General features: G+C 39.3%; 1 protein-coding gene across 1 annotated transcript in view; it reads right to left on the reverse strand.

The window, feature by feature from the left end:
* Positions 1-226: 226 nt before the first annotated feature.
* Positions 227-21,639, reverse strand: part of LIN52 (lin-52 DREAM MuvB core complex component) — a 40,304-nt gene continuing 18,891 nt past the window's right edge. The window contains exon 6 of the mRNA XM_064713732.1: positions 227-3,201. Coding sequence (XP_064569802.1) covers positions 3,146-3,201 — 56 coding nt within the window. The 3' untranslated portion in view covers positions 227-3,145. The remainder of the gene's footprint in view (positions 3,202-21,639) is intronic.

Genomic DNA, 21,639 nt, shown 5'->3' on the forward strand with positions numbered 1-21,639 from the left:
CTTGTGATTTGACTTGTAACAGCACCTTGCATTTTTACGTAACATAAAAATCAGTAAAACTAGAATAAGGTTCAAATGTTATCTCCAAGCAATTTTCACTAATCTGTCATTCCTAGGTATCTTTTTGAGGGAAATATTAATCAAAGTTGAGAACTGTGAGTTACAGGACTGTTACAAGATTGTTGATTTTGCAATGGCAAAACACAGAGTTTAATGGAATATCACGTTATTCAATTGCCAGTGCACACAGACTTTTATTTTCATAATGATTAACATAACAAACAAGAATTTCTTCTCAGATGGATTAGATAGCAAAGCATTTGATAATCCAAGAGCAAAGTGAACAGCCTTTATAACTGAATGTGTGTAACACTGGCATTTAAAAGGAACCAAATAAGTATTGAGCTGACTTCCAAGAAACTCAGAGTAACATCTAATACACCAATACATGAAAACATTTTATAAAACAATGCATCAGCTTGATTAATATTACCAAATCTTGATTTTCTTACACTCTTCATTCCCATCAGTAACAAAAAGTCACTCAGATTTTCTTGTACAGATAGATAACTGCATGGATGTCAGGAAGGATAGCACTGAAGGAAAAAATTGGGTTCAAAAGGGTACAAAACCCCTTAGTAGCATTTGTATATTGACAAATATTTATTTACTGATGGGAATGGAACATCCACAGGCCAAACCCTGAGGTGGTGTCATGCAGATAAGAAGAGCCTGAGGAGTAGTATTGCCTAAGTGGCCAAGGAAAAGCTTTTGCATCTCAGAGGGCTATTTTGGAAACCCAAAAAAGCCTCGAAGATTTGCATATTATTAAACCAAAAAGCAATAACAGACAGAAAAAACTTCTCTGGCTAACACACAAAAATACATATCAATATTGTCAATAAAAAATAAAGGTGAATCATTGATTCACCTTTACAGATGATAAGTACAAAATCAAAAAATATCACAATTCTAAAGCATATGTTAATGGCAGCCCTATAGAAGTTGATTACTGGGTATAACAAAATGAGATTTTTTCATCTTGTTGTTTATTTTTTTTTAAAACATATGTATGTTACTAAAAACCACCTAGAGTTTGAAATTTCTTACTGCACATATCAGAAAATACACATATACTTCCAGGACAGGCTTTCATATATTTTCCTTTATCCTCCTTTCAGATCTCAATTCCTTAATGTGTTGGACCAAGAAACCTCTACAAAATACTGGTGATACAGATGAAGTATCCCATTATGTCATATATGTGTACATATATTACATATATAGTATACAAACCTAAATTTGCATTCCAAATCTATAATTCAATGCTTAAAGCTACATCAACATCAGTTTGCACCATAGGGTTTTCTTCTGTTCCTGAACTACCACTTTCAGCTTCTCTTTTCATTCATCTGTCTTAATTCTCATGTTCTCAAGGGATGGAGTTCCTGTTAAGCTCAGCCCTGCATAAACTGTGAAGGACAGAAATAACTCTGTAAGTCTTAAATCAGGCTCCTGATATTTCTAAATTTGTGCAGTGTCTTTCCAGGATGTAGAATTTAACTACTTAAACTTAGTTAACCAGAGCTGTTCAAAATAAGCCTAGTTCTGATGGACATTAACCAAAAACCACAGACTGCAAACCAAAGGGTCACCAGCAATTCAGTAAAACTCAGAAGTCTATTTTATCAAAAAAATCTCCCCCTCTTTATTGCACACCCAAAAAGAGTCTCCTCTCTCTGCAAAGCCAGAAAAATGCAGCGCTGTAAGGACAGCCTGTTACATGTAATATTTCCAAACAATTTCTCCTCTCATATGTGACTACAGCCTGAGAAATGACACATTTTGAAAAGCCTGCATGGTAAAAATAACATTATGTTATGTTACGTTTCAACATTATGTTGTATCCTAAAAGGGAACATATTTACTAATGCTTAAAATGTTTTTTTCTAGGAAAAGGGAAGAGGATGAAATGAAAACAAAATTTCTCTTAAATAAAACAAAAAGTCTGAACATGCTCTATACCTCTTCCAAGGGCTGAATATGTAGAAGTGCATGAACAGAAGAAAAAGGCATTAAACTGTAATCACAGTGTTCTGAAAGGGAGCAGCTCACAGAAGTCTCTATCTTAAAAATTCTGGGTTTGTAAGAGAAGAAAATTTTGAGTTGCTGGTTATTAAGCAATTAAAAATACCACAAAACATTATTTTCAGAAACGTTGAGATTTTGTATAGACCGACCATCTTCACAATGTGGCTAACAGTCCTGATGCCACTTCTTGGAGTGATAACTTAAAACATTACCATCTTTCAACTTTAGAACTCTTTTCAGTTTCTAGCCCTGCAAGAAGCAAAGAATTGCAGAGGACTGACAAAGCTGTTTCTTTGTGCACTGGTCAAAGCTTCAGCGAGGATACCTTCCTGGAGACACAGTAACATTTCTCACTCCCCGTGGTCTGTTAGTTTCAATTTCACTCAGAGAACCACTCAGAGGTGAAATGAAGCTCCAGGCACACCAGAGGTCTGGAGCTCTTCCTCGGGGTACCAGAGGTGCTTCTCTGAAGGCAGTGGGCAACTGGAATCTAATGCAGAGAATGCACTTGGCTTCTACACTAAAAGCATGTGCTCCTGCTGAGCCAGTGCTCCTGGTGAATCCACACCCCAAACTACGCTCAAATCCTTCGGCACAGGCGTCACACACAGGAAATCAATCTCAGACCAAAGACACGCCAAAGGGTCAAGGCCTCATGGTGGACACTGGCCAGGGTCAGATCTGCTGTGTACCTCGAACAGGCTGCCCCTGAGAGCAGCTGAGGAAGGACACTGGCTGTTCACTTTGAACTGCTGACTGAAACAGGTAACTGTGTCACAGCACGTCAGGGCCAAGTCCTCCTGCTGGACATCCAGATGAAGTCTGGATGGGCACATGAAGTCTGAATTCCAATGCAACCAACTGCAGTCCCTGTGACCTGTGCATATTGTACATTTCCCCCATAAAGAGATGAGCTGTGGAAGCAAAAAGAGATGCTTGCTTCTGAAGGTGTAGGGCAAGAGCTTTGTTCTTCTTAGACTTTCTGAGCTTCATCTGGATCTGCAGTACATGAAATGACTTAGTTGGGGTATTTTCATCCAAATGTTAGATGTAGCTACTTTTTGGGTTTCTCCAGGATGTTCAGGAATTTCCCTCGAGTCATTTCTCTGGCTGAAATCACAAGGGAGGAAAAAGAAATCAGTATTTTTTCAAAAGCCAAGAAACTCAAACAATTGTATAATCTGTATAATTGTATAACATAATCTAACCATAGGACAAGAAATTAATTTAGATTTGTGCTTGTACCAAAACAAAGAATTATTTTATTTATCTATTAAAGAGGAAAATAAATAAAACCGCATTTCAGCTTGAATTCCTGACATGCTACAAATGCAGGCAGGGTCTGGAATCTCCTAAACTCAGCAATAATTCCCACAGGCTGTCTCATTACATACAATCTATGCTTTCTATTCCTACTGCATAATGCTCTTGCAGCACCTCCTTTTCCCTGTACTATCCATCTCTGAATGGTGAAATCCAAATCTCCATCACTCTATCTCAGCACAATTGTTCCTGTATGTTATAATCTGTCAGAGATTATGGAACTCTCTCTGTTTCAGGATTATTGGTCCCTGGATGATGTGATCTTCAACAGAAATTAGGCAGCATTTTCTCTCTCTCAGCAGTGTCAGCCCCTGGATGCTGTAATATAATGAGGTTTATATTCCTTCAATGTACTTCATATATGGATAGGGTAATAAAGTAAAGTTTATAGAGCTTTGGTCTTCTCTTTCTCTCTGCGTTGTCAGTCCTTCCATGTTTAATACAGCAAGGCAAGGCTTATGTGTCTCTCTCTCTCTCTCAGTACCATCAATCTCTGGTAGCTGTATTACAGCAGGGTTTACACAGCCACTTTTCTGCATGAGACATTTCTGACTTGAGAACCCACAAGCTCAGAAGCTGGCAGAGCAGTCTCATACTGTTCTTGTCTTGCAATAACAATACAATGCATCAAAGACAGCACCATTAGCAACTGAGGCCTGGAGAAAGACAATCTTCCCACTGGTGCCCCTCCATTTCTTTTCAATAGAGGTGTAAGTTTTGTGCTGGACTGGCAGGCATCAAAACATGGAGGGTTTTATTCACAGGAATGCTGAAAGCATGCATGTTTCCCACACCTAGTCTCAAAGACAGTCTAGAAGGAGAAAGGAATTAATTTTCTGTTTTATCCATTCAACTCTTGACTTCTCTACTGAGACAAACATCAGAAATTAAGATTAGCATAAAAACTGGAGGTGGGTTTGTTGATGTTGGGTTTTCTTTTGACATTATTGATGGTCTGTCAGAACAGAACTAAAATGTAATTAAAATGTTCAGCTTACAATACTCAGTGTGCTCTCGGATAAAGACATTTTGTTATTGTTTACATAAAAGTTAGAATTTGTGTCTTAAGTCCTCTTCTTTAAATTACTACATTCTAACTTGTTTACACAGAATTTTATCACAAGGCATTGTCATCAGCAAAATTCCTGTAAAACAATGAATTGTATTTAAGAGTATATAACCTGTTACATACTGATACTTGCAGGCTGCAAAGTCCACTGTGCTGAGTGGAACATGCTTCAGACTGGCTGCAGGTTCAAGCAGATCACTGCACTGTTTTCTTGCCTCATGCCTCCAGCTGTGAGTTACATCACCTGGGATCCTGCTTCCGATGCACAGCACGAGCTACCACAAAAGTACTCATTTGTACCTCTAGCTCCCCAACCCCAAGATAACCTGTATGTCTTAAGTGCTGCTGAAGTGACCCAGAGGTAGAAGGTGCTGCAGAAGAACAGAGAGGATTGGTATTTTGTCAGGAACTAAGTTGTTATGCCCAAAGAACATGATTAAATAAAATGGAAAGATTTTTAAAATTTCAGTTTGGAATAGATTCTTAGTTCTTTGACACCTCCCTGCCTTGCTCCAACAATAGTGCAGGGTTTTAAAACACTCTTAACGAGAAAAGTACGTAAGCTGAACTGCAGTTGATAAAGTGGAAAGTTTTCCAGAGTGCAAGTCCCATAGAGGAGATATACGAATGCATGACAATTCTGTTCCCCCAAAGAGGGCTGCACCCTATAAATCAGGCAGAGAGCACAGACTCCTTCTGTGCGCTGAGTGAAATTACTGTGGGTTGGAGGTTGCTCCAGAGCACGTGCCTGCCTGTTCACTTGTCATCGGAGATGTTAACATTTCTGATTAATTCACAGACCTCTCATTTTATTCTTCATTCCTTTATCCTTGCTATCCTGTTCTGCTGCAGCTTAAAGATTCTTACCGACCTGCTACAATAATCACCGCCCGCTTCTCCCCCCAACCTGGTGAAATTGTTTAGTGATGCCAACCGCGCTTTTAATTTGCAAGACATCAGACACAGAGGTAATTTATACCAACATCTGTTCATTTCTGACTTCTGAAACAAACTCGCACATGCTGCTACAAAATCCCATTAGGAGCAGGAGACAGCCTTCTGCTATTCTGTATTCCTCATCTCCTCACAGACTCAGCATTGCAGCAGGGCTTTATTTTTAAAGATATGATGCCAAACTGAGAAAGAAAAAGGACCTTTTATCTTTGTATATGTATGAAAATGGCCAGGAAGTAACATTCTCATTTGACAGAAAAACCACAGCCAAACTAAGGGCAAGTTTCCACAAGCATTAACAATCTCGTCTTCCCTGCTTCAGCTGCTTCTCTTATTTGCCCAAGAACCACAGTTCCATGTATTCCTGGTAGACACAGGCCAAATTTCTACTACATGGTATTGCCTTCAAACATCTTGGCTATTCCTTCACCTTTGTTTCCTTTTAATCTGTGCTGGAATATGATTTGATGGATTTTGCACAGTAAAAGGCTCTAATATTAAACTGACTTCTCTGCTCAGTATTGCTTCTGAGAAATGAATTCTTAATAATAGGAATATCATTTCCATTGGAGTCTTATGGAGCTTGCTGGAGTGAGGGAAGAGCTTGTGAATGAAGAAACCATCACCCACATTCCAAATACGATTGCAGGCTAAGAGAGATGGTAAAATCAGCTTTAAGCAACTACCCAAGGGACCAGCAGAAGCCATTTGAATAGTAGATAGAGGTGGATTTTTTAATTAAAAGGTTGGACAAAACTATAGTGAAAACCTCAGGGATTTTTTCCTTGACAATGGTAGTTTAAAGCACGGACTTCAAGGGAAGAGAGGTTTGAGCACAGGTTTCATTGTAGCAGCAGACACACACACTACAGAGGCTGCGCAGCACAAAACAGAAACATGAATCTGCATGACAAGTCACGATTTACAACCTTGCCTATGCTGTGCATCTATGACAATAGAAAAATCAACAATGGATACCATCGCAATAGCTTGGATACAAATTAACCCCACCTACTAGGGAGAAGGAAGACACTGAACTCCACAGAAAAAAAACAGTTTAGGTTGATAACAGCACTGGTTCTCTGGAAGTGGTGCTTGAATAAACTCCATCAGAGAAATGTATTGAAAAATGTATCAGGCTATTATAATTAACAGAGAATGCTGTACTGCAGGAATTAAGTTTGCTGCCTGGCAAAGATCTGCCAAGTAGATCTCAAGAACAGGTACTGGATAGGAAAGGCTGGGGCTGAAAAGAAGAAGAGATATTTCCACTTGATAGGGGAGCAGAATAAGGTTTAATATAATCTCCTCTTTAGAACTTCAATCCCTCAATCCCACATTTAGCCTTGTTGCCTCAGGCTCTGTTTTTACTACAATTGTCCCCAAGCTGCCTCTCCGCAGTAAATTTTATAGTTGCTGGTTGAAAAGATTCAGTGGTACAGATTGATTTCCTACAAGTGAGGAGATGAGGGATTACCAAAAGCAGTCCTGGTTAACAAGATTGGGTGCAGAATCTCCTGCTAGAGCAGCCCACTCTGCCAGTGCTTTGCATCCTTTCACTATGACATATGGGTTTCATTACACAAAGATTTTCCTGATTTTAACTTGGAGGCGATTACATTGGAAACTCAGAGCTATCTTTACATCTGTAGCAATTTAAAGGTTAAGTAACTTTTAATCAAATGACAAAGACTCATAATGTTTTTTCCTCGATTGAAAATGAAAACTGCTGTTCCGGATATTCCTTCCACTGACAATTTAATTAGAAAAAAAACCACTGCACTGGAGATTGGGGTCCAGCCTGATTGCTCCCCATAAAAAGCCTTCTCACACATACAACAGCACAGGACATACTGTGTCATAAGGTCTGGATAGCCAGGAAATAATGGAAGGATTTACTGCTTTAAAATCAGCAAGGAAAACAGTGACTTACATAAGCAACTTTCACCCAGGAGAATCCTAAGTAACACACATACTTCCACACTTCCTAAACATAATATACACTTAAATATATCCACAACATGCTTGGGAATAAAGTCTATGTAAAAGATATATGTGACAAACTGTATTTATCACACATTCACCATGAACATCATACTTTCATTGCTTACCACTTCTGGGCTTATCTAAAAATCTCAAAACAAAGCCTGCGAGTACCTTCAAATAATAGATATTTTAATACAAAGTCACTTGCTAAAGAAGCACTCCTTAGCTTCTCTCCCAGATGTACAACTTATGGGACAAATTTGACTGTGATCCCTCTCTGACCTGAAAATGTATTCTTGCTGAAATCTAAAGGTCTTGCTACTAATAAAACCCAGAAATACAATTAATGTTTTTAGCACTGAAATGACTTGCAGTGCCACATTTTGAATGCTACATTCTTGCCTAAAAAAAGGCTATTTTAGGCACTGTTATACTTTGTTAGCTTATCAGTTATTCCTCTCATGCAGTTGTACTTATGGTAGCTAAAGAACTTGTTTTTCAGCATGGAAGGATTCCTTTAAAGTACTAATCATGCACCCTCAAATACTGCTGTGTCCTTGGACTACATAGAAAACAAAACTAGAAAGGTTTATTTCTGAAGCACTGTCAATGCAAATTACCATTTTATGGCAAAGAATATGAATTGCAGAAAGACAGCAGAACAGTTCTCTGGTTTTTAACCTTCTATCACAAGAATCTGTTGCATCAGAAATGATTTCTTATGTGCTGAGATACAATGTTAGGATAAGAAGACACAGTGATTCTTTTTCTTAGTTGGCAGGACATAAAAAAGGCTAGAGGAACCTGTCTGTGAAGGACTCTGGGAGTTTTGCTGGACTGAACTTGTGAAAGCCAGCTGCAGAGTCACACCTTGCAGCTGGACCCAATTAATATTGCATGTGGAAGGAAAATAATAAGTCAGGGGATGAGGGCTGAAGGCAAAAAAGTAATTTAAAATCAGTAAAAATATTTAAGATTGACATTATTACTGAACAGCCCTCAAAGAAAAAAGAGGCATATGACGGACAAAACCAAGGGAATATTTTTACCCAGACAATATAATCTGAACTTCTGTCAGAGAGACAGAAGCTGGTTCTTGCAGATTTATCTCAAACCAGACCCCCAAAATTCTATCACCACCTGGCACCAGCTCACACCTCTTTCTTCATGGGAAGAGCTTCAATTACTCTGCTATCTGCTATTTCCTAACCTAAGTGTCAAATGAGCTGCTAGTTGAAGACTGATGGCCTTTGACAAATACTTACCAGTGAATGCTACCCCAAGCCCAATTTCAGAGAGAGTTGAACTGCCATCTCAGGAGAGCAGTGGCTAGTGAAAACAAGGTCAGTCACCTTCACTGGAGGCACAACGGGCACACGCAGACACTCTAAGCTGTGCTTCAGGAACTGTTACACTGAACTGAAGATCACTGCAATCACCTAACACTCCTGAAACACATTTCTCAGGTAAGACAATACAATCAGTGTAAGCCTCCAGGTGGAATAAGCTTGCACTGCCATGGGCATCTCTCAGTAGTCAGTATCAAAGCACTTGCAAAGTTTGTCAAGCCTCACAATATTCTTGAAACATGCAGTGATTTAATTCCCATCTTAGAGATGGGATCACAGCCTCAGTACAGATTGTTGTGCTTTCACCTCAGCCAGAAACCAAGCCCTATTCAGCCATTTGCTCACTCCTCACCAGAATCAGGGAGAGGATCAGAAGGGTAAAAGTTGAGAAATTTGTGGGTCAGGATTAAGACAGTTTAATAGAGAAAGCGAAGCAAAACAAGGAATTGATTCACTGCTTCCCATGGCAGGCAGGTGTTCAGCATCTCCAGGAGAACATGGCTCCATCACACATAATGGTGACTTGGGAAGACAAACATCACCACTCTGAACATCCCTCCCCTCCTCCTTTCCCCCCCCCACTTTATCCACTGATGATAATGTCATGTGGTCCAGAATATCCCTTTGGTCAGTTTGGATCATCCATCCCAGCTCTCTCCTCACAACCTTCCATGCACCTTGAGCCTCTTTGCCAGCGTGGCAGTACAGGAAGCAGAAAAGGCCTTGGCTCTGCTCACCAATACCAAAACCATCTCTATTATCAACCTGTGTGCAGCACAAATCCAGAACACAGGCCCATACCAGCCACTGTGGAGAAAATTAACTCTACCCCAGCCAAAACCAGCACAAGATGTATGCAAAAGGATTCAGCAAGTGTGCTAGAATTCAGGCTCTGAAAGATGAGCTGTCAAGTCTTGCTGCAGCATTTTCAAATAATAACACCCCCTTGGTACAAAACATCAGTGTCCTTCCCTTGGTGAATGAGCCAGCAGAATATGCCCTTACCTCAGCTGTACTTCACAGTCTGGCATGGCTTGTTTTGAAATGCCAAAGAAGGTGAAAGCTTGCACAAAGGCAGGCTGTGAATCGCAGCAGGTGACACATGGACTGCTCCTCCCAGTATGCCATGAGAACAGTCCTCTCTGACAGAGAAGTGGTAATAGCTGAGACTGATGAAAGTTTTAAACCACTGAAACAGTTTTGTGAGTGTTAGCTAGAGCCTCAAGAATTGTAATCAAATACCTAATGCCCTCCTGAATTGTGAATCCTCATGTGACCTCTTTCCACCTTGTTTTTCTCCGCATATAGTACTCATGTTTTATCTTATACCTGATAAGAGATCTCAGAGATCATTCAGGATTATCCAGTAACAACATATCTGCTGCAGATTAATAAATCCTCAAAAATGTTATTGTAGCTATCAATAAATACTAACATTATATCTGCTGTAAGAAAAATTAGAATCCTTCCCTCAGAATAATTTACCTTGTTCCCCTAACCAGATTTCCCTACCTTGCAGGAAGTTACCATTCTGTTTGCATTCAGTTGCAAACTGTGATGCTCGCAGAGCTTCGAATGCTGAAAATACAAACAATATTCACCCACATACAGACAGGCAGAGTCAGTCAATGAAATGCAAGGGGCAAAGACAACCCTGCCAATGACCAGGGAGCTACTAAACTTATGTTCCAGGCCACAGATACCAGGATGTGCAGGTATTTTTGTCCCGAGTGATCCTGATATCCCAGTAAACTCAGAGTACCTCCCAATTCTAGGAGTGGCCTGCAGCCAATATTTTGTAGGGCCAAAGATCTGATCCCTTTGACCCCCAAAGCAGGGAAAGAGTTACATCTTCTCTCTGCAAAGCCAATAAAAACCTCTTGATTATAATTTAGATAAGAGCCACTGGATTGAATAATAATGTCTGAAACTCCCCTGGCTGTTTCACCTTGAGACGTCCATCACTGGGTTAAACATGATGCTAATTGCATTTGGATTGATTAATTTCTCTCACTCCTGTCTATTCGAATAATGCTTAACAAAATAATCACAGCACCCAGAGCCAAATCTTCTCCGTCAAAGGAATGAAGCCATCAGAAGCAGCAGAGATGAAAGAAATGAAGATGACCCGTAATTACTGCTACGGTGATATCATTACCATATTACAGAAAATGAGTGCACGTGGGGGGAGCGGGGGCTGCCATTATTATTTATTTTTTAATGGAACCTCACATCCTAAGAATACAGATCCAACACACTGAGTGGAGGATACGCAAATACAGAACTAAAAAATTATTGTGCATTAAACTGCAAAATACAGTGAACACTAGGACTCCTGATACATCATGCATCCTGTACTGTGAGCTGCTGTTTATTCACTTCACTATTTTTTCATTGCAATAATATTTTGTGTATGACTAGCATAGAGATTTAAGATGCCTCTCTTCCCAAAAAGATCCTCGAGGGCCTGCAGCAGAAGTCACCCATAACCTTGATGCAAAAGCCATTCTTTTTTAATATTATTACAAGTCATCTTATTTTCAATGCTGGCATTCAGATTTTTAAACCACAAGACCTAATCTGATGCTCAAAGAAAAGCTATTATGCAAGAAATTTTTATTCTTGAAAGCTGATTCCTCTCTGAAGGCAGTTATAAACTGCATTCCCAGCCACAGTAGATCACTTTCAACCATTCAATATGTTGGTTCTGTAAAGATATCAAATGTATCAAGTCTGGAAGAATTTAAAGCAGGATTTGAAAAAAAACAAAAACAAAAAACCCCAAACCACCAAACCCACAAGCCTACCATGCAAATTGAAGGCCTTCTGCTCCCTTTATTCTCCAAAATACACTCCCAAAGCCCCTATCATTTGAGAAACAAATAGCTTGGCAATTGTGTAAGATCTACAGACACCTGTGCACTGCAATTCTAATTGTGGTTTATACACTTCACTTCCCTCAGTGCTCCTTATGTCTGCCCCCTAGACTCAGACCAAAGACAAAAAAAAAAAAAAACTACACACAACTAGCAGCTTAAAATATTTATTCTGGAATAAAGCCAAGGTCAAATACACAAGAAAATTTTGCATGCCAAAAATGTCAAGACCTAAGACCAGGCACTGACTCATGAAGCTAATTAAACACAGAAAAATTATTTTCAACTATTTTGTAAGGCTGAAATAAAAAAAAAACGAGTTACACTTCTAATATTAAAAGCAGTAAGAAAAGCAATTTTGCATCAAAGCTGAGGATATTTTCAAATATAGCTGAAAGGTACTTTACTAGCATAAGCTATTATTGGAAGATATACAATTTGGGAGAGCTGTGATCACCAAATCCCACAGATATCACAAATAAACAGCAGAATATCACAAATAAACAGCCATGCTTTTACAAGAAGGACTCTAAAGGTCCTTTTTCTATTTGCTTGTACCAAAAGGAAAATAACCTCTTCCTGGCTTCCAACACCTGCAGTGGATCAAGAGTTCTTGATAATTTAGATTTTCTCACCACAGTGTCTAAAGGAAGAATCTTCCTTCTCAAACAACGCGCAGAAATGAGATCAAAACTGTTTGCACTAGAATTCTCAGGCATAAAACACACAAAGAAGCTCAGCAAAGAGGTCTGTGCTGAACACACACAGAGAGCCAGGTATGAAAGGTTTCTGGAGGTGAATGGGCCTTTCTCACGAGGAGCAGAGGCAGAAGTGCTGTGCATGCTCCCACAGCACAGTGCCCCTGCCTGCACTGGGGAACACGTATTTGCTGCTGGGAGCAAAGCAGGTGAACCCTGAGAGTAACAATTTTTTCAAGTTTTATCAGTGGCCAGGGCATGGAGGCCACGGCCAAATCTGAGCTCAGGAGCCAATAGAAACAAGGGGATTAAGAGTTATTAGGAGCAGAGAGAATTACATATTTACAGTACAGTTACTGAAAAATAATCGTGTAACGATTATGTAAGTCCCTATATTCCTTTTGGCTAATAACGCTGGGATACAAGCTGTATGGTTATGCAAGCCAGGGCACACAAATCCAATCAGAAGACATCAAGGCTTGTTTACAGGGAGGCTTGCAGCACTGGATCAAGAATGGTACAGCTTCCTTGACCTCCAAAAGGTAGAAACCAGCCCTTGTCAATAGGTTAGCTAATGGTCTGAACTGTGAGGAAGAACTGAATTTTAAAATTTAACTTCCGTCAACAAACTTAATGGAAAGAGATATCTAGATCAAAGGAGCTCATAATATGGTAGTCTGTATTTATTTGTCCAGAAGTATGTCTTTACTTTAAAGAGCAGACTAAATCTTTAAAATGTTTTATAAACCCAGGATTCCTTATTGAAACATTTTTCTGTTTAGATGACTGCAGCCCTTGACAGAACAATGCATTATCAGTATTGAAGGTCTGAAAAGATTTATGGGTTTTGACTGAAAAATACTATTTGATTTGCACATTAATTAAACCAAGATTCCTTTTGCAATGAGTATGATAACATTAAGACACATAACATTAAGACTTCCAAACTTTCCAGAAATCTAAGGAAGAAGTCTGTATAGCTAAATATATGCAAATGACTGAAATCTCAGCGTTCCAAGGTCAAAGCCTCAGGCTTTGTTAAGGCAGAATTATGGAAGAACAGCAATATGCAGTTTGTGGGCTGCAGAAGAAAACCTTCACAACTGCCTCCATCATTTTATTCTTTCCTTTGTGTGAATCAAAGGTACTTCATGTAACTATTACCCTTACCCCTATCCTCATCCTTCCCAGTATATTCACTGTCTGCTTTATTCCAGCATTTTAAGGTATAGTTGTATAATTTAAGTTATTTTAACTTGAAAAGTTTCATGTGTTCTGCCCACTACAATACTCTTCTGGCAGCAATACCCTGAGCTGAGGAGTATCTGAGAGACCAGAAGAGGATTCAGGAAATTCAAAACCATCTTTACTAACTCCAAGCTGGTCACAAGACACCTGAGGAGATGCACTGATTTAGAAATGTTACAGATTTTACAGCATCCAAATGCTAGGAGAGTCAAGCTTGAATGAATAGCAAAAATCTGTTATTACTCAGAGAATCTATGACTAGTGCTAATCTGATCTACTTGATAACAAAGCTGTAGTTAGTTGTAATAAATAAGGCTATTTGGAATGGGTATTAAAATCTAAACAATGTAGGTTCTGCTACAAGTATTACAATTTAGCTGCTAACAAGCTTAAAGGCAACTAGGCAAGGCTTAACTGCAAAAGCAGATGTAAAAGGTATACCCAAAAATACCCTCCCAGATCCAAAAGGAAATGTGAGAACATTTTTCATAAACATTCTCATGCTTTTAGTATCTATGAGTTTTGAAGAAAATATTAAGAATCCAAGAAATACAGAGGGTATTGGAGTCTGAAGATATCTCCTAAGAGTAGAGGCCAGAAGAAACTCCTGTTTTCTGAAACCCAGAAATAAAGCCAAATAAAACATCATTACAAAAGAAAAAATCATTCTTTTTTTCTCCAGAGGGTCTACTGAGAGTAGCCCAGTAAGCTTTGGTACTCATCTGCTTCCAAAAATCCCTTCACGTTTATTTACAGTCCGTGCATACCACGGGTCTGAGGCCACATCTACCATTAGGTACTTCTCTTATGAAAGCTGAATGCAGTGACAGTGCTGTCTTTTAATGAGCACAGAACTGGTTTTCATCCACTACCAGAGGAAAGAACAGCGGCACTGCAGCTCAGCAGACAGCAAACCTTCTACAGGACAGCTCAGAAAGGAAAGCAGAAGGCACTGGCTTTGCTTTGTCATGAAGAGTGTCCACAGATTTGGCGACTGGAAGCACTGCTCTGAGGGCTGAGGGGCACTGAAGAAACTTTGGAAGTCAGGAGAACTCTGAAGAGTCCACGATCCAGTGACAATGGAATTATCAGACGTATTTAGAGTTAGGAAGGTACAGCAGAGCAGAAGAGGTACAATAAAATGAGGATACAAGGAAAAAGTGCTTAGTGATGAAAATTTAATCTACCAGAAGAGAACATATCAAACAGGGTATACAGTACAATATCATATGAGGAAAATTGTACAGAAAATTATACAGATTTGATAGAACCTTGGCAGGTCTCCAGTTCATGTTCTGTTCAGAACAGACACACTGCTCAGGGCTTTATCCAGCCAAGCCATAAAAACATCCACAGATGGAGACTGCACAACCTCTCTTGACAATCCTTCCAATACTTGACTGGTCCATGCTGGAAAAGTTTTCTCTTGATTCCAGTCAGACACATTCTTGTATCAATTTACAATTATTGTCTCTTGCCTTCCCACAGCCTGACTCCCTCTTCTCAAGTAACCTCCCTGCATATTCCAGCAGCAGCTGTCAGGTCCCTGGGAGCTCACCTCTCCTCCATGCTGAATGAGCCCCATTCCCCTGGCCTCTGCTCACAGGCAGGTGCTCCAGCCCCTGATCATCCTGGTGGCCCTCCACTGAACTCACTCCACATTGCCAATGTCTTCCTCATGCTCAGGCACGGAGGACACCACTGGATGTGGCATTGCAGATGCAGATGAATCACTTCATGGATCTTCTGCCCATGTTTCAATCAACAGATGTATATACAATCCCACATTCCTTTTCCATATACTACTTATTTGCTGTATTCATTTTCAACACTGTTTCCTTGCCTTTAACCTTCTACCTACCCACTGCTTTGCTCAATGTTCCAGGAAACCCAGGCACCATAGATGAGATAAGAGTGAGGGCATTTTATGCCCTGAGACAGGGAAGGAACTCTTTGCTCCTTTCAGTTTTATATGCATACATTAATAAAAAAAAATTTTAAGCTTTGTTTTGGTTTTTTGTTTTTTGTTTTTTTTAATTGATGTGCTCTTTATTTTCAAGCAAGCCAGATACTTGACATGAAAACCTTGGGGCAACCCAGAAAACTGTCTGCTGAAAACCCAGAGAGCTTGGTCTGCTACCCAGAAATATCCATCACCCAGCCCTTTTCTGCTGGGATTTGTGTTGAATGACGTCCTCTGCAAGTTAACAATTAGTTTTTAGCATAAGAGTCCTGTGTCACCGTCATCATCTCCCCAGGAGACCAAAACAGGCTGAGTGATTTTTAGATTATATGGTCTGATAAGACACAGGCTCCTGACTCTGTGTGCTTGTGCCATGCAGGCCACCTGCTCTATGGAGCTGCCACCAGGGACACCTTCAAAAAGGTTTAATAATGATGTTTTCTCTAGAGATGTAACTCAGAGCATGCTCAGAATTTGCATTCTATACCACTGACTAAAATCTTGTATACAAAATCCTATATATAAATAGGATCTATGACTAGTTGCTAAAAGAGATTGTAGAAATGTTATTTCCTATTAAACAAGAATCTCTGTGCTCTGTAGTCACAAAAACTGTAAATGAGCACAGGAACTGATAGAGCAAGGCAGATCAGTAATGTACCCAGTCAGATATCCTGTCTGACTGCAGCCAAGACCAGAAGCATCACAGGAAAAGATAAATTAGGAAGCCACATCATGAAGACATATGGAATAATTATTACTGAAAGATTCCTCCTCTTCTTAAGTGCTTGTTTTATATCCTGAAACAGCTGATATTTCCTACTTCATTTTAGATTTTTTCTGCTCTAACTAAAAATGTTCTCATTGTCCATTTAATTGCCTGATTCCTTTCCAATTGCTGCTAAGTACTTGGTCAAAAAAAAAAAAAATCCCAGTGTGGCAGAAAGTCCCATATCAAATAATTCATCACATAAAAAGCATTTATTTTTGCTAATTTTAATCTGACTAGCTTCCATCACTTGTTTTCTGATTTTCTCTCCTCTCATTCTTTCAAGGGTTGGGAGTCAATAGGAATTTTCAATTTATCTTCTCAATTGAAGAGATGTAAAGTAACAACTGCACTACCTTTCAAAATCAAAGAAATCAAAGAAGTTCTCTTCCCCCCCCCACATTCTCATGAAGAAAACATTTGATTTATAAGCAGCTCTCTAGAAGTGAACAGTGTATACCACACTATCTCAAAATTATTCCTACCAAAATACTGCCTGAAGTGTCAGAGTATCCAAAGTTACAAAATAGAGAATGAGACTTATTTCATTCCTAGGAAAAGACTGTTAGACCTTATACAGAAGTACAGGGTGTTAAGTATAAACAATTATTAAATTCAAACAGAAGAGGTGGGACATAGCATAATAATTTGCTGTGACTTGGAGATTCACTCAAGCCTGAAGATATACAGGAATAGAACAATTTGCTCAGCTTCACCATGCTGAGGACCTGCCTATTCTGGACCTGGCTGTTTTGGATGATCCCAGGAGCTCAGGAGGTTTAAGGGACACATGCAAAACATTATTAAATCCTGCCACATCCATCAACCGTGCACAAACCCAAACTCAATTACTTTGAGTAACTGAGTAAATTCTTAAGCAAGTTCAGACAGATTTGTCAAGACAATTCTGCCAAAGACCACGTTTTTCATCCAAAACCCCAAAAGTCATGTAAAAGCCCACAATATACAGAACATCAGAACAACAAAGAAAAAAACATGACGAGGAAAAGAAATGGAGAAATGGTCTGATACAATAGTGAAGTATGTGTAGGAATGTATGGAGATCTTGATCACAGTCAAAATACGGAGCTCATCTATGTGAGTGGAACAAGATTTGATAAGATCAGAGTAAAAGACACTGAGAAAGGTATAATATTATAAAAACTTGGATAAGCACTGTGTGGATATATAGGAAAGGTTTTATTCCATAAGTGTTATATCAAAAAATGGAAGAAGATTTAGATTATGGCTTGGGTGCTTGGACTTACGGCACTAATCTCATCTCATTCTAGAAGAGCTAGTACTTCTTTCTGAGAAGAGCAATGAAAACATCAGAACACAAGAAGATTTTTTCCTCTTGCCTGAAGAGTATTTTTCCCATTGGAAAGACCAACAATGGAAAGCATTCACTCAGCAAAATGAGTAGAAACAGACTTGTATTTCACAATAAAATGGAACAGCCAACTGCTCTAAAGAGACGGGTAAATTCTATTCCCAGTGTAGTCCAACATCAGATGTCCTAGGATTTGGGAACTAGTATTTAATAATTCAGAGTGAATTAAAGTATTGGCTTGATCTTGAACAATTTTCTGGCTTTTGTGAATTATGACATATTATGGTCAATCAAATTGCAAAGCACTAAATGTGTCTCAAATGTTCACAGAAATCACTGACGATATGCTATCTGCAATTTCTCATAAAGGACATCTGAACACATTCCCCTTGTGATAGTGAGAGTGTAACCAAAGGACTTCTGAAGACTTTGGCAGAATGACCCTCTTGCTCTATTATGCCATTTAGTCAGCCTACTGGATCACCTAAATTGAGTAAAAAAAGAGGGGCTGGCATGAAATGAGGCCTGGCATGAGGTTGATATAACTCATGTAAGAGATGCAGGAACAGATTGCACTCCTAGGTCCTCAAATACAAAAATCGTACTTGCTGACGTGAAAAAACAACAATTGTTAATAAACAGATATTCTCCTCTTCAACACTCCATATGGCAGTCTGATGGATTAAACACCAGCAGAGTGTTGATCACTCTAAAAGCTCATATTGAGATGATCTGGAAAATCTGTCTATCTACAATTTACGAATTCTGGTTAATTTAATTAAAATGTTGCATCACTAAGTGCCTTAATATGGAAAGCCATAAGCTTGTGAGGTTCCTGGCACATGCTTGCCTTCAGAAGAAGCTACAGAACAAATTAGCAAGAGTCTCCTTTAAAATTTGGGATATATAAAGGAAGGAAGACTCCTGAGCTAGAAAATTAGTCTAAGTGCACAAGCAGGAAGAAGAGGGCAGAAAAATCTCCAAAACAGGCAGAGGCATAGGTGATACAATAAGGCTAAGGAATGTCCATAGCATAAGAAAAAAAAAGGACAGACTGTCAAAGTACAGGTGACTTCTTTGAAAGGGGCCAGCTAAGGTTAAAGGAAAGTAGATGTGTTATAAATAGCAGACTGAGAACTGGAGAGAGAGGGGGGGGGTTCAGGAAAGGAAGTGTCCCCTTGCAAGGAGAACAAAAGCCAGGAAGTCCCAAAAAAAAAAGAAGCCCATGGTCGACATACTTGAACAAAGGTAAACCCAGTGGTGTCATCTCCCCTTACCAAGGGAGGGCTTGAGATCTGGCTCCTTCAACTGAGACAGGCTCCAGCACATACACAATCAATTACTGCAATTTACCTAAGGGGTGGTACCTGTTCATTTTCAATTTGGTGTCAACACTATGAAAGAATTTTTGAGGCTAAGCCAGCTTACAAAGTCTTTTTTCTTCCTGGAAGCATGGCTGGATGAAAGAATACAGACATTCCCAATGCAAAACACCATCACAAGACAAGACACTGCACAAAAGTGTGTGACACTGTCCCAGGGCAAGACACTGTCACAAAAGACAAGTGAGGAAACTGCTAGGATGTGGATGCAGATCATAGTTTGGAAAACAAATAGAAAATCATGTCTGAATCCAGCTCTAAGTTAATGGAAGACAAAGCATTCCCAATATGCTCACTACCATCTCTGGAATGGCACGTGTGTGTTAATACTTTTTTGTACTTAATAATATCTACTGTACTTTTTAAACAAAAAAATGAACATGCTGAGTTCACTTCTTAGCAGTTAAAGCTGAAGATGCAGCATCAAGGATTTTCTGGGCACAACTGCTAATATTTGAGAGAAGTCAGAAAAGAGGAAAGTGGTATTATCAGTGAGATGCTGTGCAAGAACAGATAGAAGTCCCCATGCTACTACTGTCTCAGTCCACTGTAATTCAGTGTTTTGGGATTTCCTCCTAATTTGTCTTAAACTGAGACATTCAGTAAAGCACAAAACCTTTTTTTTCTCTTTCCATTTTCAAAACTATCTAGACTAAAGAAAAAAAATTCTAGATGGAAGGAACAGCAGTTATCTCCAGGGAAACACTGGTTTAGGCTCATTTCTTATTCCAAATAATTAAACAGAAACAATTTTGGATTTTATTCTGTAGAATGATCATCTTACTTGGAAAAAGTAAGAGGAGTAGTCTCTTCAGTATAGCAATAGGCCTTCTACTTGTACAGGCAGATGAGGTTCTGCCTGCAAAACCCAAAAAAATCTGTTGACTTTCTGCAACAGACAATAGCGTATGTGAGATTGTGAAGAAGGCCTGGTTGTGTTCTATGTCTAGCACAGTATTAAAAAAAACCACTGTCACCCCTTGAACACCACTTCAGCTGTGTTTCTACAATTCACTGTGTGACAAAAAAGAATATTGACCTTTTACAATGCACACCCCTATACTAATCTTTCCCATAAGAGTAGAATTCAGAAAAATTGATCTGGAGTAAATAAAAAACAAAGCCATGTGCTTAGAAAATAAAAAATATTTCTAAAAAGTTTGATCAGATTTACATCTCCACACTTCCCCTAGACTATTTCCAACTTCTTATCAGAACATGCAACTGAGTGTGTCAGAGCCAAAGTTAATTATTTTCATATTCAAATACAAGAGTACAGATTTTCTACACTATTATAAGCATAAGAGCCAATAAAAAGTGCCAAAGAAAGCAAGGTGGGAAAATAACCTTCCTTCCCCTAAGTCTTCTCTGCTTCAGAGAGACCAAGCAGGCTGGTTTCAAAACAAGAGCAAGTGATATAACCAAACAAAAGCAGATCTGAAAGGTGAGCAAACCCCACAAGCCACAGAGTCATTATTACTGTGTCGACAGCACACTTGTTAAAAATGTATATTTTAATTTTCTGTATTGCTTAAAGGTCCCAATTTGCCCAGGGATCTAGCTAAGCTGCCATTTTCTACCACGACACAGTCTAATCTTTATTTAATGGATTTAGCATCTATCTTCACTAGAGTGGTCTCTAAGGGGAAGGGGAGGGGAGTATGAAGGGGCATGAAGAGATGATCAGGGCCCCCCTCTCCTTCATCCATCCGGCGCTCATGTTTGTGTTCAAAATTCAATTACCTCCTTATTGATACTTCACAGAGATATTTAAGCTGCAAACATGAAGCCCTGATTTCCCAGGGGGCCGTGCCCCTCTCTATTTCACTGCTCTGCTTCCCCCAGGGTGAATTCCTGAGGCGTCCATATTAATAGGTAATCAGTCACAATTCATTTATTAAACAGCTAGCAAGGTTTATCAGCCTGCCCTGATTAGCCGGAAGAAGCCACTGAATTTCTAATTTATTTATGGAAATATAAGTGTCTTCTTGAATTCCATTCATGAAAGACAGGGGTGCCGTGGGTCTGGCACACTGAATTCTAACGGGGAAGCGCCAGGCAACCTGGGCACTGAGGGTCTTGCAACTTCAGCCTGGTAAATGCACTGTGGTGACCCCAGCACGACCAAGAGATTTAGACCAGACCCTCAGACAAGGATTCACAAGCCAGCTCTTCAGAGAGTAGGCATTGCCACCCACTGCAACTAGGGAATTACCATCCCCTGATGGCTCAGTGTGTGGAATAGCTGCAGAAAGTTCACTAAACAGAGCCACCAGTGCAACAAAACTAGGGCAAAATAATAATGAAAAAAAGATGCATTTTCAAAAGTTTGAATAAAACATTCAGACCAGAGCTGAAAACAACTGCCAGGTAACATCAATATATGCATTTACACAGAAAGTTCAGCTTTTTGAAAACTGCATGCTGTTACAACCTTTACATTATTTCTGCTATAATAATTTCAACTAAATTGTTTTTAAAATGGAACATCACTACTGTGCACTCAAACTCAGCCACAAAAAGTCAGTGATGCTGTTGATTACCAAAAAGTGAAAATGGCTAAAAACAATTTAACAAATAATTTCTCTATTTTTTTAA

Source organism: Zonotrichia leucophrys, chromosome 5 (assembly GCF_028769735.1).
Source record: "Zonotrichia leucophrys gambelii isolate GWCS_2022_RI chromosome 5, RI_Zleu_2.0, whole genome shotgun sequence".
Lineage (NCBI taxonomy): Eukaryota > Metazoa > Chordata > Aves > Passeriformes > Passerellidae > Zonotrichia > Zonotrichia leucophrys.